The sequence below is a fragment of the Pleurodeles waltl genome, chromosome 5 (assembly GCF_031143425.1).
Source record: "Pleurodeles waltl isolate 20211129_DDA chromosome 5, aPleWal1.hap1.20221129, whole genome shotgun sequence".
NCBI lineage: Eukaryota > Metazoa > Chordata > Amphibia > Caudata > Salamandridae > Pleurodeles > Pleurodeles waltl.
Genome location: NC_090444.1, coordinates 682,163,463 through 682,191,412, shown reverse-complemented (window position 1 = coordinate 682,191,412; position 27,950 = coordinate 682,163,463). Strand labels below are relative to the sequence as shown.

At 44.7% G+C, this 27,950-nt stretch overlaps 1 protein-coding gene across 5 annotated transcripts in view; it reads left to right on the top strand.

Annotated features, from left to right (window-relative positions):
- SERAC1 (serine active site containing 1) overlaps positions 1-27,950 on the top strand; it is a 311,524-nt gene that overhangs the window by 230,890 nt on the left and 52,684 nt on the right. For all 5 annotated transcript variants that reach the window (XM_069234574.1, XM_069234575.1, XM_069234577.1 and 2 more), the window contains one exon: positions 27,123-27,220. In XM_069234574.1, coding sequence (XP_069090675.1) covers positions 27,123-27,220 — 98 coding nt within the window. The remainder of the gene's footprint in view (positions 1-27,122; positions 27,221-27,950) is intronic.

Below are 27,950 nucleotides of genomic sequence, written 5' to 3'. Positions count from 1 at the left end.
AACCTGTGCATTTTTTAAAACTAGAGACCTAGGGGAATCCAAGATGGGGTGACTTGTGCGGCTCTGACCAGGTTCTGTTACCCAGAACCCTTTGCAAACCTCAAAATTTGGCTAAAAAAAACAAATTTTCCTCACATTTCGGTGACAGAAAGTTCTGGAATCTGAGAGGAGCCACAAATTTCCTTCCACCCAGCGTTCCCCCAAGTCTCCCGATAGAAATGATACCTCACTTGTGTGGGTAGGCCTTGCGCCCGTGACAGGAAATGCCCTAAAACACAACGTGGACACATCACATTTTTTGAAAGAAAACAGAGTTGTTTTTTGCAAAGTGCCTACCTGTAGATTTTGGCCTCTAGCTCAGCCGGCACCTAGGGAAACCTACCAAACCTGTGCATTTTTGAAAACTAGAGACCTAGGGGAATCCAAGATGGGGTGACTTGTGGGGCTCTGACCAGGTTCTGTTACCCAGAATCCTTTGCAACCCTCAAACTTTGGCCAAAAAAACACTTTTTCCTCACATTTCGGTGACAGAAAGTTCTGGAATCTGAGAGGAGCCACAAATTTCCTTCCACCCAGTGTTCCCCCAAGTCTCTCGATAAAAATGGTACCTCACTTGTGTGGGTAGGCCTAGTACCCACGAAAGGAAATGGCCCAAAACACAACGTGGCCACATCACATTTTTTCACAGAAAACAGAGGTGTTTTTTGCAAAGTGCCTACCTGTGGATTTTGGCCTCTAGCTCAGCTGGCCCCAGGGAGGGCAGAAATGGCCTTAAAGAAATTTATCCCCACCCCCCCTCCCCCTTCGGAGCGACCCTTGCCTATGGGGTCGCCCCCCCCCCCTGTGTGACATTGGTGCCAAAAAAAAATCCCCGGTGCCTAGTGGTTTCTGCCCCCCAGGGGAGCGACCCTTGCCTAATGGGTCACTCCCCATCTCTAAACCACCCACCCCCCCCACCCCCCCTGGGGGCAGATCGGCCTAATAACAATAGGCCGATCTGCCCCCAGGGGGGGCAGAAATGGCCTAAAATAAATTTGCCCCCCCCCAGGAGCGACCCTTGTCTACGGGGTCACTCCCCCTGCGTGACATTGGCGCCCAAAAAAAAATCCCTGGTGCCTAGGGGGCAGAAATGGTCTAAATACAATTTTCCCCTCCAGGGGAGCGACCCTTGTCCAAGGGGTCGCTCCCCATCTGTAAAACAAAAAAAAACAAAAAATCCCTGGTGCCTAGTGGTTTCTGCCCTTGGGGGCAGATCGGCCTAATCAAAATAGGCTGATCTACACCCCAGGGGGGCAGAAATGGCCTAAAATAATCCCCCCCCCCAGGGGAGCGACCCTTGCCTAAGGGGTCACTCCCCTTGTGTGAAATTCGCGTAAAAAAAAAACTCCCTGGTGTCTAGTGGTTTCTGTCCCCCTTGGGGGCAGATTGGCCTCATCAAAATAGGCCAATCTGCCCCCAAGGGGGGCAGAAATGGCCTAAATATAATTTTCCCCCTAGGGGAAGTGACCCTTGCCTAAGGGGTCACTCCCCACACCTAAAACAAAAAAGTAAACAAAAAAAGTATCCCTGGTGCCTAGAGATGGGGCAGAAAAGGCCTTCCAAAAAAATGCCCCCCCTGGGAGCGACCCTTGCCCAAGGGGTCTCTCCCTTATGCCAATAAAAAAAAAAAATCCCTGGTGTCTAGTGGGTGTTTCAAAAGCCGGATTGCAAGCAATCTGGCTTTTGAAACGCTCGGAGAGACTTCAAAGGTAAGGAAATACATTTCCTTCCCTTTGAAGCCTTTCCGGGCCTCCCCCACGTGATCGAAAGAGAAATGCAAAGCATTTCTCTTTCGATCGCGCTGGAAGCTGAGCTTCTAGCGCGATGGGGGAGTCTCTGTGATTGTCAGCGCACGCTCGCGCGCTGACGTCACGGGGGGATATGGGGGGGCACGGGAGTGGTTAATGATTTCATCAGTCATTTCTTGAGTCCTTGCCCACTTTCATTATGTACCTTGCCATTTTAGGATCCAATTCTGGAGCAAAGCAAATTTTGTTAGCAGTCACGGGTTTCAAGCATTCCAACCGCAAGACATAACACTCCTCTGATTCTAGCAGGCTCTTTAAGTTTGCTGTAAGTTTTTGGCCACAAGCTCTATGGCACACCAATACCTTGATCTGCGATGATGGATTTCCCGAGACTCAAATATATCTCAACCTACGGGATTCCTAATTACTCCCATGCCTGCCTTGGCTTCCACCATGTTATCACTAAATAAATCAACATTTTTCAAATAATTTTTATTTAAAGCAAACACACATACAGCATCAGTGGACAAATCACAACAACCATTAGTTCAGTTATCTAACTGTCCGCCATATCAGCGCTCTACAGTGCCAAAGTGAAGGTCCATCAGCTATCATCAGTTTGACAGTGACACCCCCAGCGTCATCCGATGTCAGCAGGTAGACTGTTAAGTACACCCATATGTTCTTGGATGGTGACTGTTCCAGCAGCCCTTCAGCATATGTTTTCAATTATTCTGTAAAATGTATGAAGTCTGACTCCAATTGGTGTTTTGTAGGTGCTATTAATTTCCCCAAGCTTATTGTCACCCGTCCTTTGGGGCAGCAAGAACACTATTGCTGCAAATGTTCGCATTGTGGGCTGTATGCTCCAAATTAAGCCCAGAAGACATATTTAGGCTTATATTCTACCTTTCCCAAGATCAGGATCGAAAATGTATCTGTGACCAGTCTCCAAAAACTATGTTTTTTAGTGCAATCCCATGGTAAATGTATAAAGTTTGCCTCCACTGCCCCACATCTTGCTTATTATGCATTGTCTCTCAGCCTGCATGCATATGGCTTTGTAGGAATGTGGTAGAAATGATCTATGTATTTAAAATGTGTTATGTACAGATTACAATTGGAGGTTAATGCTCCAGTCTGGTAGCAGCAACATTCCCATTCTGCCTCTGTCATGGTTAGGTTCAGTGTTTTATTCCATTGTTCTAACGCTGTAGTTTGAACTATTGGGGCTTTGCTTTGCATTGAGTTGTAGATTCTGCTTTTCACCTTTTTACCGTTGTGCAGGTTGGCAGTGTTTGCAGTGCATGAAGGCTCTGAGTCTCATTACGGTACCAAGAGAATGTTACTTTTAAGCCAGCTCTCTAAGTGCGTAATATATGGATACTAGCAGTGGGGTATGATGCCCCTGGGTATTTGTCTTTCATTTGTCGCACGTTTGCTTGCCCCAGAACGCTCAATGCCTTTCATTCATGTATCATGGATAGCAATGGGTGATACAACAGCGGGAGCATTGACAAAGACAGTACCTCCATTTTAGCACGTGTGCTCATTTGTTGCCCTGCTGGTATTGTTCAATGACCCATGTTGAACTCTTTCTTGGTGACTTTCAATTTGTGAATCAGGATAGCTGTCAATGGGATAATGGCTTTACTGCCTCTCTCCACTGCTATGTGTTATAGGTACATGGGGGGTAATATTAGTACTGAGTGAACTGTGTTAAGTGCATAAATATGCAATTCTAGATCAGAGGCTCGAAATGCGACCTGCACATAAGGTAGATTAAGTATCTCCCATTGCACTTTGGCCAGTGCCAGGCCAGTGTGATAAGCATAGTTCTTAGTGTCTTAAAAAATTGCTGCGTAAAACGATGGAAATTTTGGTGAACAGGTATATGAATTTGGCCAGTATTATCATTTTTATAATGGCTATTCTCCCTGGCATGCACAATGGCAAATTTGACCACATTTGTACTTGATCTTCAAGCTTAGTTAGGGCCGACCCACAGTTTCCCTTTAAGACTGTCTCTAGGTCCAAATTGGTCCAGATACCAAGATTTGTCATGGAGCTCTCGCCCCTTGTTAAGGAGAACTCCATATCACATGACTTGGTTGCCGGGGTTAGCAGCAATATCAGGGATTTATCCCAGTTTATAAGCAATCCTGAATGTCCTCTAATTATATATCCTGTACTATTGGTGTGAGAGCACAGCGGGGGCATATTTATGAGCCCCTTGAACCGAGGTTACCTCACTTTTTGTGATGCAACGGCAGTGCAAACTTTGCAGTCATATCTATGAGGCCACGCAAAGCCACTTTGTGTGGCTTTGAATGGCCTCATAGATATGGAGTAAGGCAAGACAGCGCAAATCTCTGTGTTGCTTTAAATTGTGCAAGGATGGGTTCCATGGGTATTGCGATGGGTGGTTCCACGCAACACCCACGGATTTTGATGCATTTTCAGATTTAAAAGGACTTGACAACCTACGGATGCACCAAAACCTTACGCCTCCCTAAGAGGATGCATAAAGAGGAAAACTATCTTTATCCTCATTTTTTCTTTCTGTGTGTGCTGCATTCTGCAGCACACATAGAAAGAGAAAAAAGCCTCTCGGGATTCCTGCATGAAATGCAGACATCCTTGCATCATGGTGCATGGGTGCCTGCATTCGCGCTAGGTAGCCCCTTGTGCACCAGCGCAGATAGAACTGACAGTAATGCGCCATATGCTATAGATATGATGTTTTCTTGCCCTTTCCTTTTGAAGCATGGCAGTGCAGCAAGTTGACTTGCTGCGCTGTCCTGTGCCAAAAGCAAATAAATGTGAGCCTGGGTTTTTAACGTACAAAACCATGTCATCTACATACATGGATATGGCTAGCTGCCGTTATGTGAAGTTTTAGGCAAAATGGAGTACTTTTGACTTATGATGCAAGGTAATGGCTCATGGGCTAGTGTGAAGAGTATTGGAGATGGGGGACAGCCCTGCTTAGTATCTACATATTATGATGGGTTCAAATAAGCACCTGTTCATGAACGCAGACTGATGGATATGTGTACAATAGGCCCAATGCAATCTAAGAAGACAATGAGCACTCCCATCCTCTGCCCCACAGTGGACATGCATTCCCATTCCAGGAAGTCAGATGTATTGGCGGCATCTAGCAATGCCGCCTCTGCGTTCAGTTCGGGTTGAGTTAATAGAGGAGCGCAAATATAATGCATAGCTTTTGTATTGTGGAGCAAGCTAGCACAAACCCATATTGATCTGTCAATACCAGATTTGGGAGCAGAAGTATCAATCTATTTACTATCCTTTTGGAGAGTATTGTCATTGTTTGAGACAGTGGCCTGTATGACTCGCATTGTTCTGCAGATTTGTTAGGTTGGAGGAGTGTAATTATAAGTGCTTCTCTAAGTGAGGGGGCAGAACATGTCTTTCTTGTGCCTCTTTATATACTGCTTGTAGGTGGGGAACAAGAATGGATGCAAACTCCTCATAAAAATCGACTGTGAGCCCATCTGGGCCCGGAGCCTTGCTGTTCGGGAGCTTCATTATTGCATCTTTGATTTCGTATAATGATATAGGTTGTGCAAGGAATTCTCACTGACCAGCACTCAAGCATGTCGGCCCAATTCTATCTAGATATTTTGTTATCTCCTTGCTGGAGCTAGTAGTTATAGTAGTATTATACATTTCTGTGAACAATTAAGTGAAATTTGCTACTATGTTTGTAATATCATGATGCTGTGCACCATTTGTAGTGTTTTTTTTTAGCTATGTTAGAATTTGCCCAGGGTGTTTAAGCCCTTGTTGTGGAATGCCTGGCCATATGGTTGATTTTCAAGACATCAGTTTCACTATATTCTGTTTTCTTTTTTTCCTATTTCTGCTAATATTTTAGGTTTGGATGAGCTCCATATTTCTGCCCATGTCCCATATCTTGCATTTGGTATTCTGTGGATGTGCACTCAGCGTTTTCAGGATGCTTGCCTACTTTCTAATTGATTGTGACTTTAAACTCCTCCCAGAGAGTTCCCACCAAACCAACATGCACGCATATTTTTCGCAAAGCATTCCACAATATAGGACCCTATTTCAGCTCGAAATACTCGGTCAGTCAAGGTGGCAGAGCATAATCTCCACATGTATTGTGCAGGGGTATGCATGGAGACTGTGATCATGGCAACACTGGCGCATCGTCTGATAGTGTCTTGGGTAGGTGTGTAATGTTGTTTACCCAGTCACTAACATCTTTGGTTGCCAACCAGTAGCCAAGCCACTACCAGGAGCTGTATACAGATGATATAAATGTACTTTCGTGCCTAAGAGGGTATTTCGTTCTCCATAAGTCTAATAACCCATTCTCTGTCTGTGATGGCTTTGGCGGCAGTCTTACTGTGCCTTCCGACTGATGTTGATCTGTGTAACTCCAGGTTCAGATAAGTGTTGAAATCCTCTCCTCCCATATTATCGTTTGTAATTGTCAGGAGCCTATTCTCTATTTCCTTATATTTCTGGATAAAAGGATGAATCATCAGTGTTTGGGTCATAGGTGTTTACTAAGATCACATGAGCCTCTTGTAGAATGCCTTGTATTATTGCATAACACCATGCTCATCTTGGCATGTGTGTAGGGATTGGAAATCGGTGCGTCTTTTGATAAGTATCTTTATTCCCCATGAGTAAGAGGACTATGATGATGCAAATCAATGTTATGCCCGTTTACTAACTATTCCCCCTTCTCTGTCTTTGGTTAAGTGAGACTCCAGCATGTGGGCAATGCCACTTTTATGCCTATCCTGTATGCCAGTACTTGCCTTGTTTTTGTGGGTTGCTTAGGCCTTTGAAATTCCAGGATATTAGTGATGTCCTGCATCCATATGTGACTGACATATAACATGTTTGCAGAATGTTAAGTAGGCGTAATCATCATCAAAACTGAATTTCAGCAGTGCATCCGCATCCATTTCACTGTCTCTTCAATTATTTTTTGTTGACACATGGATGCCTTTAACTTTTAAAAATCCCTTTCCATTCCCTCTGTCATCCCACCCTGCTAATGACATACCGGGGTCCAATGGTCAACACAATAACACTATCAATAAAGAACAAATACAAGTCACCTAAAAGTATAGTTCCTCGGCATCTAAAAAGTTAGTGGGTAAAACCCAGTGGGGTGGCTTGTCAGGCTAAGGGTTCCCTCTGCCGTTGCCGTGGTGGTCGGTTCGTAATAGTGTGCGGTAATCGATCCATTGCAAATGATAGTTACACAGTCTGGTTGTATCTTGCATAGATCAGTGTCCATCTTTTGTTGTGTTAATTGTTGCGTTATTACTGCACTGTAATGAGTAGTGTGTTGTTGGCTTGCTAGTGGTTCTTCGATTTAGGGGGTGAACTTTTCATTCTAAGTCTCTGTGCTAGATTGCGTACACCTCAGAGGGAAAGCCATGCATGTGGTTCTTTTTATGTTTATTTTTTATCTCTCTACTGAAATGTTGCCGCCTTTTGTGTGTTTTGGAATAAGTGTTGTTTGACATCTATTGTGAACTTGAGTCTTGCGGGCCATGGAATGAGCAAGCGATGGGCCCACTCCACTGCAAACAGTTGGGAGAAGTGTTGAGCTCTAAATGTTGATTGTAGCTCATTCTCCAAATAGTTTTCAAGTTTGCCAGTATTCACCATTTCTGATATTCCCACTTTACACAGGTTGTTTCTTCGGGACTGTGATCCCTAATTTTTAGACCTTGCTTTAATAACTGATGACATGTTCTCAATGATTTCTATTTTGTTTGCCTTCTCTTGCGTGTTGTCCTGTACATGTGATACACATTGCCCTGTTGCAGTGATACATTGATTTTGTTTATCTGTTTTGGCCACTGTAAGACCCATTCTGGTGGTTAGAGATTCAGTCTTATTATCTATCGAGAGTAAGCTTTATTGCATAGTTTGCAACAGAACTTTCAGGCCTGAGGATTCAGCTTGAAGCTGATATTTAGACATGTCCATGCTGCGTTCCAATTTCTCCTGTTTAGGCGTTTTATTTGTGTAAGTCTTGGTTGCTTCGGTTTGAACCATGTTATTGTTTCCAAGTGTGATCTAGTTGGGGTGTATTGATGGCCACAATGAATTCATGCAAGGCCTGCATCGGCCCACCAAATTGTTGGCTTAATGTTGTGATCCAGCGGCCATATTCTAGTATTTATCAGTGGACGAAGTTAAATATGAAGTGTGGTATTAGTCGATTAATATCATATGCCAGATGGACTTCTGTGGATTAGTTGTGACGTTTGAGGCCTTTGCCAATATGGTGGTACGAGTCCCACCATCCTCCTTGATTACCTAATTGGAGGGGCAGGGGCAGACCCAGGCCTTATTGTGACCTTATGGACATAAGGGTGAGTATTCACCTTTAATGTACCACAGTTTGCAGCTGATAAGCATGTTTCTCTAATATACAGGCACATTCCTCTCTGTTAATGGTGCATTGATGGAGAACCCGATGATAACGAGGGTGCTGTGTTGTTTAAATTAGGGGTGACCGTCGGTGATTCACTGACTGGCTTGGGCTCTGATACTCCCTCACTATTTACGTATCTGCAACATAGCTCCTGGCTTACATCATACGTTGTTTAGACACCCCAGAACTACCCACCTCCTTTGCTCCTCTGCCTCTATCTCTGGCCTAACAGCCACATTAACCCCCCTCCTGCCATCAGCAATGCTTTTTTGGCGTTTCAGATCGCTAGAACTCATGGCGGGGGTGACTGGTTTCATATCCTCCTACCCTGCGGTTGCTTGCGGCCCTTGTAGTATCTGTGGACACGGAAAGCCAACCTACGGCAGCCGCACTGTCAGCTAGGCTTCCTTCTTGCTTCTGTTGTTCACACCAGTAAATGTTCGATATGGGGTTTATAGTGGGTGCCGCGCAGGATTGTTGACCCTATTCACAGGGTTGCTTGTTATTGTTGCCCGTAAAAGTGCATCAGACTATTGAATTTTATGTCCGATTACCAGAGACCCACTAAATTGCAGTCAGGGACACAACTAGACCAGAATTTTGGGGGCTAACACACCAGGCAATGGAGGCGGAGCTAATACTTAAAACTATTGTAATATATGTTGTGCATGAAGTTCATAGTTGTGCTCTTGTCATAGTGGTGGCCAATAAATTTACAGGGAGAGACAAGCCAAGGGCCTGGTCCGGATCTTAGAGCCCGTGCACAAGCTGACCCCTGAAAATGTTTGCTATGTAAATCACACAACAAATATTAGGTGAAATGTGATAAAGTTGTTCAACATTTAAAGAAGTGTATTTCTTTAACATGAAGCTTTGCCATTAATACGTTACATTATAGCACTGCACTAAAAGTATTTATTAAAAGATATGAAGAAAAAGAGTTTTGGTGAAATAAAGTATTTGTTTAAGATCACACAGTGTAAGTGGTGAAGTCACGATTTATCCAAGTTTTCTGGTTTCACTATGTACAAATCAGCCAGGAAATGGGTATCTCTTTGCCTTTCCTCATATTAAGGCCTTGTTTTTACCTCTTAGTGACCCCCCACCCAAAGACCAAATTGGAGCTCTTTGGATGACCACCAGCTGCATTACACAAGATAACATTCACTGTTTATAGGCATGAGGAGATTATGTGATTTGCCCAGAATCAAAGGATTTTGAGCTGATGCCGAGACTTGAACATGGTCTCCCAGTTCCAAACTTGGCAGCACCAATCACACCACCACATCCTGGCTAGAGGGGTGTGGCAGGCAAAAGCAGCATTGAATGCTCGGCTCATTACGGGTTTGATGTTCCGTCATGACATCAAACTGAGCAGGAGCCAGGCTTCAGGCTTACGCTTTCAGTGACTTGCCCACCTCTAGTTGCCGCTGCTGTTATGCATGAATTTTAAGTGAAAAATAAGTGAGAGATAGACGCTCTCGACCGATTCTAATGTATGGATGGATAGACGTGTAGGAGTGCACTGTGGCCTATGTTTGGAATGTTTTGGTATGCAATGAAGGGTTCTGCCCGTCAAAGGTGCAAAGATAGTGTTTCAGGCAGTTAAAGGGCACAGAGGTTTACCTAAGCACCCCCAAAAGCAGCCTCTGTGGAAGGAAAATGACTGATGTAAGACGCACTAAACTACTGCACCCACAATAAACTGTGCTAAAAGCAACATTTGCCTGTAATGAGAAGAGGGGATGAACAATGGAGTTTTGGGCTATAAATATGTCATTGATAGAACCTTATGATAGAATGCACATTTTTAACTTAAGATTCTGTTTCAATAGTGGCCTATGTTAGAAATGGTTTCAAGGCACTGAGAAAAAAGTTCATTAACATTTATATTCTAATCTCATAGGTATTTTACTTTTAATTGGAATGTAAAATCCTTCTTATATTGTTTCTGATGTAATGGCGCCTTGGGATTCACAAGCATTATGAAAGCACTAAAGAAATGACAATATAACACAAATAACTGTCCAGTGCTAATACATTTTAAAGCAAAGGTATGTATGTTATTTCCCCATTTTGAGAAGTTAAGCTGTGACAAGGTACTGCTGCAGTGCATTTGTCACTGAGGAGAGATATGCTAATGAGACCTTTCATCTGTTCCCACCAAGTCTTTGAAGCCTGGCAAATGGGCTGATGAGAGCTCGACTGCAGGGGGCACAAGAAGAAATAAAAAAAAGCCCAGCGCACGTCTGCTGAAAGCACACCTTTCGAGGGTTCAATAGGGGCATTCAGCAAAGGTAACAGCAGTATATGCCTCCGCAGCAACAGGCATCCCAGTCCTTTCAAGGGCAAGGCCGAGGCAGAGGCCGGTGTTCAGGCTGACATCGCCCAGACAACAGAGGCGATGCACTCCACAAAACGTGCAGCTGCCCACACAAAGTAACTTTAATTTGTTCTTGGTGAAATGTGATTGCCCGGTTGGAGATCAGGTAACCTTTTACCTCCCTGGATGGCAGAGCACTGCGTCAGACCATTGGGTGCTCCGGATCATCATACAAGGATACTGCATACCATTTCTACCCAACCCCCCAGACATGCCACCCATACCACAAAACCTCCAATACTACAATACCTCCAGGAGCACAAGTTGTCTGTACTTTTTGTAGAAGTTCAAGCTCTTTGGCCAAGGGGGCAATTGGGAGGGTGCTGACATCAGAAATCTGGACTGATTGTTACTCCTGTTATTTTCTGGTGCCACAAAATGGATTGAAGACCTCTCCCTATTCTGGATTTCGCTCTTTGAACTTCTTCCTCCTAAAGGACCAGTTCAGAATGCTCACAATGGCCCACGTCCACTGGACAGGCCTACCTTTTTATGTACTGAGCTCTCTGCCCTGCATCCGGAGTCTCCAAACTCGTAAACTTCTATTAAAATGACATTTTGTGAATTCTGCAAAAGTGTAAACTTACACAAACATGTAAGTTTACCTTTGTGAATCAGGGCTATGATGTTTGGTAATGTTTTCTTTCATTGATTGAACCCCTCTATATAAATACCTATTTATCATGCAGTACATATTTTCACTTTCAAATAACTGTAATTAACTTATGTTACCATAATTACACTCGTGGCACTTATTGTAGTTATTAGTAGCAGGCATAACTCTGTAAATATGCACCTATATGTACACAGAAGGAGCAATTTTGACATGGTCTGATATACACATGTATCCTGGAGTAATATATAATTTTCCCTTTATATAAATGTACCTGCTTATAACTGCAGGCATAGTTCAAAGTACAATGACGCGTATGTGAATTACAACAGCTCTTTTCCATACAGAGAGAAGTATAGTTTGTTATGGCTGAGTATACTGCTGTGGTACTTTCTTGAGTTGCGAGTATAGTCATGTGGGGAAGAGCTAGATTTTGACTAACCTTCTGAAACGGAGATGGTTGTCTGTGGATCTTATGTTTGCAGGTGTGAAATTCTATAGTTTAGCTGCTTGAGCAGGGAAAGATTTTCCACCCATAGTTTTTTAATTTTTTTTATTGTATCTAAGAATTATGAGACGGGAAGCCATTCTTGAGCGTAGATTCCCTTGTGGTATGTAGTTGTTGATTTACTGCCAGATGAAGAATGTCCTTTGCCCTGTAATCAGCTTTAGCACTTGTGGCACCCAGTGGGACAATCTTCATGGCATCCACCCCCTGCCCCCATCTCCTCCTCCTCCCTAACCCCCCCTCAAAAAAAACCTCTCTATCAATTCTCTTATTACTACGCTCAACCAGTGACACTCATCTTACCATAACCCCTCTCTCACCTGCATTTCATTTATTTCGGAGTGCTAGTCATACCAGTGTAGGGATGTCAGAGCACTTTGTCACACACACATTATACACAGCAAATGAATCATATGTGTGTAAATCAATCCATATAAAATGTTACAAAAGACATTGAGGATTACAAGGTGTAGAAATCACGTCACTAATACTAGTAGACAGTATGTTTTAAGACTGTTTTGGGTGGAGAAGCACAAACTCAGGATTTAAAATGTACCACAGTGGGTAGCTTTACTAATAAGAATGTATTTCTACCCAAATTAACTCTTTTTAGCAACATCAGAATAATTAAAAACTGGGGGAAAACATACAAGTTTAACTTATACCATGCAGTTTGCATGCATCTCTTTGATGACAGCTTACAGCGCACTGTGCAATATTAGTGTTGTAACTTATGAACTGCAAGTAACAAAAACACCTCTTTGACAAAAGCAGTAACCTACTAAGCAAACCATTAAAATACAGTTCGGTGATTTGTTTTGTACATGTTCTTTGCATCAGGCATGTTAATCCTCTGCACCACTTTATTTTGAGTGGAACCTTTACTAGACAAAACTCTGATCTCTCTCGCCAAGGAACATTAATCACCAGAGTTAACCTGACATTTCTGTTGTTGACTGAAAAAACCTGGGCACACTAGTAACTTTGCAGCCCCAAGGTCAGCACCTGGTACTGCTGGATGGTCGCACCACCCTAGAGCAAGTGCTGCCTGTATTGCTTTGTGTATTATACAAAGCATCTTGAAGAATGATCTTATGCCAACTGTCTAGCATCAGTGTTCTGAAGTCTTTGTAGTCTTTTCATAGTTGACAAAGTTGAGCTGTGATACAGTGTAGTCCAACTGTGTTAGGACAAGAGAGGTGGTAGCTTGAACCTTGAGTGGGAATCCCAGGTGTGGGAAGATGCATCACAGTCTCTTCATTGTGAGAAAGCTTGATTTGGTTACCTTATCCACTTGTGGATTAATTGACTGTTTGGCGTCCATGGTAATTTCAAGATTGTTTTACCTCCTTAGAATGTTTTGCAGGTGATCTAGATCGGCAGGCCTGTCATAGAGAGGATCGTAAGTTTTTCGAGATACTGCAAGTGAGTATCGGTTTTGGTGACATTGAATTTGAGGTGGCTTGATGTCATCCATTGATCAACAGCCCAGAGGCAATCAAAGAGTTTTTTATGTTTTAATATCCTTTTGACTTTTCAGATTCAGAATTATCTATGTGTGTCACCTGTGTAGTTACAGCAGGTGATATCAAACCCTGTGATTAGATCTGGCAGTGATTTCATGTCGATGTTGAAAATCATGGGTGAGATGATTCAGTATTGATGGAGTTCTTCTTTAATGTTGTATGGTTTAGAAGAGAATGGGGGTGTATGTATAATATTTGTTCTGTTGTATAGGTAGGATATGATCCAAAAGAGAGCTATGCCTTCTATTCCAATTCCGTCTTCCTCAAGTCTTTAGATGAGTGTATAATAATTCACTATGCCAGAGGCTGCTGAAAAGTCTAAGAGAAAAAGGGCAGCAATTCCTTTCTGATCGACTTTGTTTTTAAGGTCATCCCAGGTGGAGATGAGGGTTGATTCAGTGCCGCTTCGTGGATGAATGCCATTTCTGAAGTCAGGATGTATTGACTTGTCTTCAATGAATTGTGATATCTGGGTGAGAGCTGTTTTTTCAGTGAAGTTTACTCAGGAATGGTCCTTTTACTATATGTCTGTAAATTGCAGGGTCTTGATTGTCCAGGTTATGTTTTGTTTTTAAAAAAGGGGGCATGTATATACCCTCTTTAGGTCTTCTGGGAAAAATCCTGTTACGGAGTTGTTGGCCAGTGTTCTTACTGGGATGGCTGCTGAAGTTGATAGTAGGATGTTTTTGAAGATTTGAGGTGGCAGAGGGGCAGCCAGCAATTTTCTTGTTTTCACAAGGTCCAGAAATTCAGTTTGTGATAGTTCTTTGAAGGAGCATAGTTGCTGTGTTTTCATGTGGCTAGAAGGTACTGTCTGAAAGGATTGGGGATGTTGTGTTTTAAAAAAAAATAGATATTCAACATAGTTGATTTAGATTTGTAATGGTTAGCCAGTTTGTCACAGGTATCTAACTCGGATTGCTAGCTTCTGTGCATTTTGGTTTACGGAATTCGGTGAGTATTTCAACTAATTCCTTATTGGCGCACATTGCATTTTGTATTCAGTTTGAATAGTATAGTTGTTTTGCTTTTTTTGATTGTTAACTTGTATATCCTGGTGCGTCTGTGTAGTATTATCTTGTCTCTGGGGTGGTTTGTTTTGAGTCAGATGTGTTGAAGCCTAGCATTTTGTTGTTTGATCTTTTCTACTTCTATATTCATCCAAAGTGTGTTTTCTTTTGTTATGCTTAGATATTCGCAGAGGAATTAAGAGATCAAAAACTTTCTGAAGCCATCCTTAAAGTGTTTGCACAGAATTGATGAGGACTAGATCAGTGTTGGAGGTAAGCAGCATGTGGTTGAGGGTAAGATGGTTTTAGTTGTGGTGGGTTTTGGTGTCTTGTGTTGAAAGGCAACGAGGAAGTGGTCTGACCACGTGGCAGGAGTTTGACCAAGTTTCGATTGGCAAAAATGATATCTAATGTGTGTCCAGTTATTTGTGTTAGGTTAGAAGTGAATTGCTGTAAGTTGTGTATATCTAGGCCAGTGAGGATAGTTCTGGGGTGTTGCATGTTGGTTTTGTCAAACAATATGTTGAGGTCACCCAGTATATGGTAAGAAGGTCAGAGATTATGTCTAGTAATGTGTCTGGAAATGTTGCATTAGTAGGTGGTGGTCTGTAAGAAGTAGAAAGTAACGTGAAAATGTTGGTGTGGTGTTATATCTGATAAGGAGGGTCTCACAACCTTCTAAAAAAAATCCTCAGCTGTGATGAGATTTGTAGTTTCTTTAGTTAGGACAGCTAAACAGCCTTCTCTTTTGCCAATTTGATTTTGTGTAACAGTTTATATCCTGGTGGAGGAGCTCCAATCAATTTCGGTGCACATCTTCACCCAGCCATGATTTGTACTTAAAAGCAGATCTGGTTTTGAGTGTACTATTAGGTTTAATATGTGGTACTTCTTTTTTTGAGACAGAACAAGCATTTATCAGTAGGCAGTGTTAAAAATCTATTTCAGAGGTAGAGAGTTTGTGTTGCAGGAGGGTGAGTATCACCCATTGAAGTTGTGGGTGGTATGATATTAGTGGTGGTGTTAACTGTTGGGGGAGAGCGGAACTGCTGTTAATGGTATTCATTATCTTCTCCCAAAAAGCACAGAAGGCATATTTTTTGCTCTTGTTGTGTGGGTAGTGGTGAGTGTGGTTGAAATGGTGGGATTGAACTGTGGCATTGTGTCTGAATGGTGGGTTTGTTTTGGGATAGATAAGGGGATGCAAAGTTATGAAGATTGTTGTGGAGTGGATTTCTTTTGCATATGTGTTGAAGGTGGATGGTGTGTGGGAGAGGAATAGTGGTGAAGCATGAATGCAATGTTGTATGGCTCTGAATTGAACAGTGGGTGATAGGCGTATTGGAGGATATTTGTTTGTGGATTGGGCAATTGGTGTATTTTCTGCAAGAATAGAGTGACTTTGAGAAGGCTTTAAATGTGGGTTATTTTTGTTAGTGTTTGGGGAAGTGCAGATGTGTGTTGGGATGGGTGTGAGGTGTTGGATGAGTGAGAGTATGTGCTAGTAAATTTCATATGATTTCAAAGGGCAGTATTGTTCGGTATTTTGTTAGTGATTTGAGATGTATGGTTTGAATGTGAAGGATTGGTGAACAGTGAATGTTGAACAAGAAGTGGGTAAGGTTGTGTGCGAGTATTATCTCTGGGTAGTGTGAGCGAGGGAGAATATTTGTTTTAAGAGATGTGTTTAGGAATATATTGTCTTATTTGTGAGGGGGGTGTTGATAGCTTGTTATTGGTTGTGTTTGAAAAGAAGGGCATGTTTGTATGGCATGATAGATCGTTAAATAAAGGGTTTAGACTGGTGGCAAGGACAAAGTTAGGAGTATTGAGGGGGTAGTGAAGGTGTTAGTGTTGTAAGGGTGGAAGTTTGTGTGATAATGTAGGTGGGTTTTGAGTTTTATTGGTAAGTGTGTTAAAAGTGTATTTGGTTGTACTGTAGTAGAGTAATGGATTGTGTGGGAGTTTTTGTGTGTAGAAATGAAAGGGTATGTGGGAGTATGTTCTAGAACTGGGTAGAGTTTTGTGAGAGATTAGGGAGAGGATTGACAATGTATGTTTGTAGTGAGAGTTATGTGTGCCTTGCTCTTTCATGGAGAGTGGTTTTAGAGTGTGAAATGGGCAGCATCTCAGGCCCTAGGCCCAACCCAGCCCAAACAGGCAGTGCTCCTTGTCCTTTTCTCCCGGGCTGAGACGTCTTGAACCTTAAGGTTAAATAATCCTAGTGATCAGGTGATTTTGGGCAAATGGGAACCTTAGCCCTAACCCTAGCCAGTCACAACCCAAACCCTACATCCAAGGGCCAGTGGGATCACTAGTGCTAGGAACCAATCACAGCATCAGTTCTCTCAAATTCAGAACATCCCTAACCCTAAACCCTAGGTCCAGTGCAAAATCCTAGCCCTATCAACCAGTCAAAACACAAACCGTAAATCCTAGGCCCAATACAAACACTTGCCCTAGGAACCAATCAGAACACAGATGCAAAGGACATGAGCAAACTTAAGGGGCTGTGCCAGGTGTTATGAGAGGGGACATTCCTGTTCAGATGGCAGTCTGCCAATCACTAATGCACAAACTAATGTGCAAGGGGGTAGGGGATCCTCCTGAGCTCTGATTCTCCTTAGATACAGTCACAAATACATACTTTACGGTTCCTGTTCAAACCTGCAGGTAAAGTCCAAATGTAATGGCACTAAATAAGACTTCCACACACCTAAAAAAAAAAGACAAAACAAGTGCTACGTACACTTATCAGACCTAATTTAAACGACAAAATAGATTAAGCAGTCTCTCAGACACTCATGTTAGGCTTAGGGGTGTATTTATTGCTTTTGTTGCTTCCAATAGGGGAGCTGGGGAGGTTGCCTTCTGGTAGCCTTAGCACACCTTACGAAAAACAAGGAAAGAAATGTAAACAGTCATGCTTAAACGAGAACGGCTGTTTTAAAGTTAAAAATTGCACAGTACAAAGTTTGTGCTCATACCAACTTTCAGTTGGTCTTCCTCACTGGGCTCCTATAATATGTCATATTTTGAATCCACTGAGTAGTTGCCCGGACCTGATAGTCATTCAGAGTATTGCCACCCGTCTTTTGGCCGGCAATTGAGCGATACTGGCACAGCGATGCACTGTGCTGGGGTCATCACCAATACCATCTCAGAATCTGATTCGATAAGAATATTAACCATTGATTGTAATGCCTCAGTTCTTTGGACCCATTAAGCCAATAATTTGACACACCATTTAGCCCACATTCGTCTGACTACATCTTTTACTTACAATACTTGACTTGAGGTTAAACCTGCATGTATGCTCCAGAGTGTAGTAGTAGTGATTCAAAAACTTAAAAAGCAGTAATTTATGCCTGTAAGTAAACGGTATATGTTGAACTTGTGCACAGCAGTACGCCCACATTTTATCCCTGAAAGGGATGCCCAGCTCCCTTTCGCACTCCTAGCTTGATAATAGCGGGACTTGGGGCCTACCTTCCATGAGTTTTGAGTATGGATAAGAAATATATTTGCATTGTCTGATTGTTGTATTTATTTTGTGAGGAGTGACTTCAGGGTAAACACATTTTTTGTCACTGATTGTAACTGATGATTCTATTGGACAGCTAGGGGTCAGCAACCACCTCTTTCTTTAGATGTCTAGAGAGGTACAAACTAACCGCTAGGGACCAGATCTCCAAGTACTTTCACTACCACGGCCTTTAAAACCTTATTTGTCCTGGGTTACATTGTTCAGGGAGCAGTGGATTATGAATGGTAGGTAGCAGTGGTGAGGAGAGGAGCTCACTCCTAAAACAACGTACTGTGTCCCACCAGGTTCTACATGTTATGCGTACCCCACAAATTTCTCCCCTAGGGGCCTACAGCAAATAGTTGATAGTGGAGAAGAGGTTTGTGTCATAACGTACTCTATGTATCTGGTCATGCTTGAAGCTAGAGCTTCACATAGTGAGATTGTGCCACCAGATAATAAATAAATCTGGGACTGGAAGACCCCCATATTTCATACAACAGGTGAGTACCAGCACTGTATCACTGTCGCCCTCCTGACCACATAAGTTGCTTAAACAATTGTTGCAGTTGGTGAAGGAATTCCATTGGGATCTCGATTGGAATATTTGCAAAGAGGTATAAGAACTTGAGTATAATGACCATTTTGATTAGGGAGATGCACCTGCACATAGAAATCGGCAGATGCAGCTATTGCTGCACACGTTTTAAAGTTTTTTAATATAGTCCTGAAATTGCTGCATTTCAATTCTGGGATACCTCTGGTTAAATAGATGCCCAAGTATTTGACTTGTCACCACTCCATTACAATGTGGTGTATGTCACTGGGGCAAGGTGATATATGTTAATGGAAACACCTCAGGTTTATCCTAGTGGATAGGTAGTCCTGAAAACATGCCAAATTTTATAACTTCCCTAAGATGTTTGTGTGGGGCTCCTGGACATATAGGATTATGTTATCAGTATATAAGGACAATATCAGGGATCAGTCGCTGACCCAGCGCCATTGATGCAAGTGAAATTTCCTCAGAAAACAAGCTAGCGCCTCCACAGCAAGGACAAATATTAGCGGTGCTGAGATGGCCAGTCGCAGCAAGATGGCCGATGAAATTTAGAATTGCTCCGATCGGGAGACTCACAAATTGGAATCATTCACCCCTATCCTTGCAGACTCTGCAACAACCAAAGAGGAATATCAAGTGGGAGACGTGGGGCATCCTTTGAGCCGTCTTTGAGGCTACTAGCAGAGCGGAAAGTGGGGAAACTCTCCGGCCCACAGGCCAGCTGGTGAGCAGAGAGTAGGGACCATGGAGGGCCACGGTGCTTGCAGTGAAGGCGCTGATCTGTGGCCCCTTCCACCCTACACCGCCCCCCGTCCCCCGTCCCCCCACCCTCCAGGATTTGAGTGGCAGGCTGCCCTGTCCATGCTGGTGAGCCCACAAGGCCCTGGGACTCGCTGGAGATGGGGTGGAGTGGATGCAAGGAGTAAATACGAGTAAATAACTTATGATGTGCTACGCTGCCGGATTGCTCATGACCCCTCACAGCTCACTAAGCTGTACAGAGGCCAGAGGGGAGAGGCAGGTCCCAGAGGAACGGGCACAGTGGAGTGCTCAGGCGAGACAGGTGCAGATTGAGGGTCACAAACTGTGTTAGTGAACACTGGATACCTACCTGCTGGATACATATGTCTGCTCAAGACCAGCACCACGTTACATGTCATCATCATCTTCATGAGCCCAGGGGTGTGAAGGATACAGCCCCCAGCATAGCCATGACTCTGTTTGTTTGACAGTGTTTCTTTCATCTGCACAGACCCCACCAGGGGGACCACAAGCAGCAAGACTTCCAGCCCCCTGGAATTACTGTGCTGCCCTGGTTGCCAATTCCAGAGTTTAGGCCAGGGTACAGGCGGGTCTACGGGAGGCGGAGACCAGCAACATTGATATGATTCACCCCCTCATTGAACTGCCCTGAACCCCTCCAGGCCAGGAGGAGCTGCCAAGTGGAGGACGGCACATATGGGTTTCAAATGAGGCTACAGGGGGTAAGAAGCTCCCACCCCACGGGGTGCCCAGATGCTGCGACTAACGATCCAGTTGACATGGTGGCATCACAGGAGAGGCCAACAGCAGCGCTAGTGGATGCAAAATTTAACAAAATCCTCACCGCCATTGCCAAGACCAGGCAAGATTTGAGGGCTAGAGTGGATTCAGTGGCAGTGAAACTAAGCCTACATCGAAGGACGAGAGAAAACGTACTCCCTGAGTCACGCAGGCTGAAAGCTCACTTTACACTCTCTGACTTACAGTATAAGATCTGCAATGCATGTCCAGAGCCTCACAGCTTAAGTCCACAAGCTCAAAAGCAGGGCGGAAGACTCTGAGGGGCACTCACGCCACAACAATATCCACATCGTTGGCTTCCGTGAGGGCGCTCAGGGCTCTTCCAAAACTGTCTGGCACAAATAGTAGCCCCCACAGGGCTGTCACCTCACTACCTGGTGGAATGGGTATACAGAGTGCCGGAAAGGAGTCCACCGCTGGGGCCGGTTATGGGCAGATTGACAAACTACAGAGATAAAGAAACCATCCTACAAGCAGCATGCACCATAGACCCAATTGTGCATGAAACTGCATGCATATTTTTATTCCCACATTACACCCTGGCCGTACATCACCACAGAACCTCTTTCCTGGAATGAAAAGAAGACTGGGGTTGGCAGGCTTGACTTCTCATTCATATTGCCAGCCAAGTTGAAGGTCATGATAAATAGATTCATCTACTTCTTCACTGAACCAGCAGACACCTGGGCTTGGGTGGAACAACAGTAGTACAAATCATCTGTGCTGAATACACCAAAAACGCAGCCAAACACAACACAATGGGTTTGGAGGTGCCAGAATATTGGAGGTGGAGATACGGGAGTCAATGGCGCCCCCACCCCAGTCCCGGCCCGAGATGAACAGACGCAGGCACTGTTGACTGCTACCAACTTATGGGTAGAAAGATGTTCCCCGTCAGACCAGACTCTCGACAGAACACTCTCTAAGGCAGAGTCCAGCGACTCAATGGGGAGCGTTGCTTTAGTGATCCTTCTGGAGGTCATGCCTCAGACTGAGGACACTATGGTCTGAATTTGATGATGGTAAGATGGGGAGCCTTTATTGGGAGATCGCACGCCAACCCCATTGGAACATGGGTACACACACGTCTGTCTCCCTGATGAAGGTGGACATATCTGGCTTCTCTATGCCTAACTGTCGACTGGGCACGATTTCACTGAACACTACACCCAGTGGAACTCCTCTAGATGGCCATTAGTGCTGATTCCATGATTAAGAAGGAATGGGTTGAGCTCGTCCCCCACCGCCCCTACCCTTCCGTCTAGTTAGTAGTCTGATATATCCTGGCTACGTACAATTTGGCTGCGGTAGGGCGGGCACCTCGTTACTCACATTGAGAGCTGTTGTGTACACTGATACACAACCTGAAGATCTCCATCAATGGGAATGTTAGCTGCTTGTTTGGGCAGTTAAAGATTGCTTGGCAGCCCTGAGTGTAGGAGTTTTGTTTTTCTTGTTTACACAGCCATACATCAAAATTTAACCAGACCCGAATGTTTTCCACCCCTTGTGTCAGCAAACTGGGGTAGAGTGCCTTTGAATCCCCTGACGACACCCCCCCCACCGCCTTACAGATAGGCCACTATAGCTAGACTGCGCCTCATAGCATGGAATATTCGGGATGGGGGCAGTGCTCAAAAGATATGCAGTACAACAGCCCAAATAGCATTATTTAGGAAACCCTCATATCTAAAGGGGAAGACACATGCCTACAGAAACACTGGCGTGGTCAGTGCTACAGCACCACATACTCAGCTTTGCTACCGGGCCCCTTCTATGGCTAAGGCCCTCAGTGCCCTTCAGATGCTTGTTCACAGAAAATAGACCCCAAAGGGCCTTATGTCCTGGTAGAGAGGCCGCTAGATGGTAGACCCCTCTTGTTAGGAAGCATATATGCGCCAAACGTGGCACAACAGTCCTTTTTGTCACACCTCTCAGGTATTCTGACTAGATTGGCTTGTCCCACTGGGCCTGGATTATTGGCGGTTGCTTGAATTGTATCCTGCACCCACACCTGGACTGCTCACATCCTCCCCTGTGGTGACGACTGCTGCATGCCTGTCCCAATGGCTCACTCATTTGTCCCTGATGAACAGCTGAGGTATCTTATACTCAGATGGCAGGGAGTATTCTTATTACCGACCGCCCTTGTGCACCTGGACCACATTCTTTGTCATCACGCCATCTATTTACAGGTCATGAGCACGGAGTCTGTGGGGAGGGCCCTATTGGACAATAGCCCATTCAACATCCACCTGACATGATGGTGTTGCGCCATCCGCTCCCTGCATGACGATTACAGACCGCCATGCTGGAGGATTCAGTCTTCCAAAACATGGTGAGCACTGCTCTATCCAGTTACCTGATGGAAAGCTGGGGTACTGCTACCTCTAGACTGACTGAGTGGAAGGCCATAACAGTGGTACTGAGGGGCCATTGTATACACGCAGTGGTGGATACAAGAGCTCACCTACTCTGGGACCTTGTCCAGGGGGAGACTTCCCTGGGGGCTCTGGAGGTGGCAGTACAGGCCAGAGCTAGCAGCAACGAAGGAGCACCATGCCTCTCTTACCAATACACTGAGATGCCTGGATTATAGAGTATGCCAAGCAAAGATGCTGGCTGAGAGAGACAAGTCCAGCCAGTTGTTGACGTGGTTGTTCAGAAGTGCTACACCGACCACCTCCGTCACTATGATGCAAGCATTCCCAACATGACTGGTCACTAGCCAGGCAGACATACATTCAACATTCACTGTCCATCATTGTGCACTATATGACCCCTAGCCCCCTTCTTTTCCGGTGGATTGTCCAACTCCGGGAGTACCTCAGCATGGTCACGGGTACTTGTTATTGAGCCACCAGATAGAGGGGAACTAAACACCCTTATTGCAGAACAGAGATTTGGAGAGCTATTCATGGTGTGGCAACAGGTAAGACACCAGGCTTGGATGAATTACCTGTTGAACGTTATGACGGCATGCGAAGGCTTATTAACTCCCAATTTGCTGGAGTTATACACAGCCACTTTGACAAGGGGGCTGCTCCCGCCAGTGCTTCACAAGGCACTATGGTCTTACTCACAAAGCCAGAAAGGGACCTAATGGGGTTAGCATCAAACCGATCGCTGTCCATGCTGTGAATGGACTTCAGAATAAGCAAGATCATTGCAGTGAGGTTGCTCAAGCATCTCCTCTGCCTGATCCATCTGGACCAAAACAATTTTATATGTGGAGATGCACTGCACTTAACATACATCGACTCAACCCAGTACTAGAGGCGGCTCCTGCCGGGCGCCTTATGTGGCATGTGTAGTGCTGGACCTAGAGAAGGCATTCAACACTGTTGATTGGGGATATATGTTCTCAACCGTCTATGGGCATAGATGGCAGATTGCAGAGACTTGTAAGGACCACAATAAGGTTGAAAATAGAGCAGGGTGTCTCGGCACCATTCCCGGTGAGCAGGGGTACGCAACAGGGGTTTCTTCCCCCTTACTTCTGTCTGCTTTTTTAGTGGTGCTGCTCACACAGAGGCTTAGACAACAGGGAAAAGCATGGGGCATACGAGTGGAGGGGGTGTAAAAAGTCATCTCCTTTTATGCAGACAATGTTCTAAAATATGTCCTGGACATGGGAGAGGGCATTACTGCGATAACAGACGTACTGTTGGGAATTTTGGGTTGCCTTGGGGCTGGGGGTGAACTGGTCAAAGACTTCCCTGTTCCCCTTTACACCCAGAGTGCTGACCGCAACAATTTGCAGTGGGAGCCACACACCTGCTGATACTTGGGCATCAGTATATACCCTACCTCTTGGGACCTTAGAAGTGGCAATCTTACAAGAGCCAGTGCCTCCCTCTGCCCCAATTGACATTCTTGAGTACTCTTGCGCTCTTGGTGCAAGGCAGGGTGATACTTCCCTGCCTGTTGTACTGCTTCCATAATCTCCTGGATAGCATACCCTTGGTTACCTTTTGATTTCTGCATACCATGTTCGGTTGTTTCCTTTGGGATAAGTGTAGATGCTAAATAGCATTGTATAAGATGCTGCTGCCAGTGGAGAAAGGTGGCCTTGGGGACCCAAACTTCAAGCATTATTATTAAGTGGCACAGTTGTAGTGGCCCTCTTGGTGGATTGCAGTACGATATGTGGGAGAACTCGGTTTGCCTTGCGAGGCCTGGGCACAAAGGGGTGTTCAGGAGACCTTCTTTACGCACGGGTGACCCCTCAGGGGGCCAACAGCTTACTGCACATGGCCCATGGCAGCCTGCATACGAATCCAAGCCTTATGCCGACCATGCCCCTATACATGCCTGGGAGTTGACTTGTATCCATCCAACAGTTTAGAGGCTTTATCAGGAGAGAAGTGTTGATGACATGGGAGGCAGCCAGCGTGGGGGACTCGGTGATTTGTTTCTTGACAGTGTGCTAAGCCCCTTTGAGCAACGGAGAGGTGACAAATACTTCCCAGCGGGGCTTTTCCTAGCTCACGCCCGCGTGGTGGCTGAACTGGGCTGGCTGTGGCAAATCCTCGATACGGATTCTGATCAGCACCCGTTTGGACTCACCTTGCTCACTGTAGGTGGGGGCCGCTGCTTGATAACGTGGATAAAACGTGCCCTCTTGTACACTTTATAGGACCTCTTATTGGCAACCCACAGGAATTACGGGAGGGACATAGGTCGGGAATTGACACAGAAGGCGCTCCTCCACCCACGGAAAATTTCCCACAACGTTACATTTTAATAATATAACACAATATTCTACACAGGGATTATCTCTCTGCGGCGAGACTCCACAGAATATTCAGATCTGCCTCAACTTGTCTGCAGTGTAGTGAGCCTTACGCCAATAAGGCACATATGCTCTGAAACCCTCCCATAGCCAAAGACCTGTGGCATGAGGCATAACAGGCTGTAATGACCTCAACAACATGGCGAGCGACATCTTGGCGCTTTTTAGATGTACGAAAGCAGGAGGCACTAGGAACCGCTTCATAGATCTGGCAATGCTGATGGCCTGTGTGCTGAGTGCCATGCACTGGAAAGCTGACACACTGCCCGGATTGGGACATTGGTGACAATTACATGGGGCAGGGTTGAGGCGGCGGCGCTGCAGTTGATTGGGAAAGTTTACTGGGGACTTGCAGGTGCCTCAGGAGGAACTCCCCTGCACAGGTGTAAAAGGTCAGCGCGACTGATCTGCAAAATGTATTAGGGATGCTATAAAACTCATTAAGGATGGTTAAAAATAAATACAAAAATTAGCGGGCTAGCCCTGCCTCATTCCCCTTCCAATAGAAATCAACTATGAATATTGTCTTTTAACGCTAACTCTGGTCATAGAGCCAGAATACAGTAGAGCAACCATCTTTAAGCACTAAGGGGGTCATTATGATCCAGGCGATTGGTGCTAATGTGGCGGTAGTATCTCCAACAGGCTGATGGTACTTACTGCGACATTATGACATTGGCGGGTTGGCTTCCTCTCCGACCGCCATGGCAGTAGCAGCCGCCGGGCTGGAGATGAAAATCTCCAGCCCAGGGGCCTCAATTGTGCCGCCGGCGGCATTATGTCCCTGCCTACCACCATGGTTTTCGTGGTGTTCGGAATGCCACGAAAACCATGGCGGTAGGCCCTATCATTGACAGGGAATTCGTTCCCTGTCACTGATAGGAGGCCCCCTCCTCCCCAGACACCCCTACCCCCCACATCCATGCACACACATCATAACAGACACGCCAACACATTACCATACATACACGCACTTGTGCACATTCATACATGCACTCACACACATTCATACACCCACGCAAACAACACTGTGCACACACACTCGCATTCACGCACACACTCACACATACATGCACACACACACCCACACACAAACACACACAACACCCCCAACCCCTTCGGAGACCTGACTTACCTGGATCCAGGGGGTCTTCCGGCAGGGGACAGGGCGCTGCTACGGCCAGCAGGACCCGCCAGCAGAACACCACCTGGCTGTATTATTTGTCATAATATGGCTGCCGGGAGTCTACTGGCGTGGCGCTGCTGATGTTAGCCACCTTACGGCCATCCGCCAGTATGGCCACAGCTCGATTTCCACCCTTCTTGTGGTGGAGATCCAGATGTGGTCATATTATGGCGGACGGATGGTAGCTGCGGCAACGGTCTTTTGGCGGCCGTTGCCGCAGCGGTAGGCATTTTTTACCGCCAATGTCAAAATGAGGGCCTAAGTCCCCAATACCAAGCAGCATATGACCTTATGCATACAGGACCCATACTCTTGACTTTAATAATAGCTACTGTATTAAGGCTTCTATATAGACACATTGGTCCTCAGAATCGGTGCCACATTGCAAGCTCAATGAGATCGTATGATGTTTGCAAAGTGCTTTTAGAGAAATCTGAATTACAAGGCTATGGTATGAAATGGGTATTATACCTGGAGTTTGGTCTCCTAAAATCACTTGCTTCTTCACAGACACCATTTTGAAGCCTGAATTAATTTAATGGACAAGTTGCAGCACTACTCTGGTATTGTACACCAGTCAGATAGTGCTGTCTAACTTGCTTTTTTTTTATCAAACTCCTGGTTATAAGCATTTGAAGGAATGTATGTTCTCATTTGTTAGGCTAATACCTGAAGAGGTTCTCGAGTGATACAATTTCTGCTAAATACTTATACACGCAATTGTTTTGTGGTCAAGTTCCACTGCTTGAATTTAATATCCTCAGGCTAACACTTGTGCAGCTTGGCACAACTCAGCTTCATCAGAGGGCAGCATTCTACTATAACCAAGCTTCGGTTTGTTTGCAGCATTTAGGAGCTGTTGTGTGCCCACTGGGCATAGCTTTTGACATTTAAATTTTGTGCAGCAAAAGTCCTCCTCTGCTCTAAAGGCCTAATTACAACTTTGGCCGAGGGGGTTAATCCGTCCCAAATGTGACGGATATCCCGCTCACCGTATTACGAGTTCCATAGAATATAATGGACTCGTAATATTGCGGGCAGGATAGCCGTCTCATTTGGGACGGATTAACCCCCTCTGCCAAAGTTGTAATCAGACCCTATGTGTTCATAGGTGTCGCCCTCATAAAGGTTGATTCTTTTTTACTTATGCTGAATGTGTCATTATTGTTCTGTCTTAAGTAACGCCTTCCTTCTCTTTTACAGAAAATCCATCCCTTACAGAAGTAACGAGCTTCTCAACAAATTAAAAGCAGCAGGTGTTGGCGAAAGGCCAGTTATATGGGTATCACACAGTATGGGTGGTAAGGCATTTGCACCTTATTTACTTACTTCTGTTTGTTCTTTGTACTTTAACATTACCTTGGCTCTGGAAAATAGAACGCCAGTTGATGTAAAGCGTGCATATTTAAACTAATTGAGGACGTACATGATATAGAATGCTTGTGCATTGCATACACTCTTTTAAATATTTACATAACACAATTAAAGAAGGCATGAAAGTCACCCACACTTTAAAAGCAGCAGAGTAAATGGCTTATTTGTTATGTGCTTCCTAAATCATTGAATTTGCAATACGTTGGTGATATGACTGCTCTCTTGTGCCAAGGTAATCCTCGTGTCATATGTTTCCTAGACTTCTCATGTGTATTAAGCACTCTGGACAATAGTGTTCTCAAAGGACTGGCAACTTCTGCATACAATGACAAAACAGTGTTGAAATGATTTCCTTACTTCCTGTGATACTGAACAGGCTAAGGAAGTATGTGTCCCTCTTCTCCAAAACCATCAACATCACGTGAGGGCAGCAGGTCTCTGCTCTATCACCAAATGCATCAACTGTTATATCGCACCATTCGCCCACATCTTTGACACTTCGAATAAAGGTTACCACCAATACATGGATGAGACTCAGATCTACCGCAAAATATAAAACCGATCTCAGAATCCAGTGAATATTTCACATTGCATAAACATGCCTTTTCCTGATTGCCAACATAGCTGAAATGTTGTCCATTGTTCGTGTAAATTAAT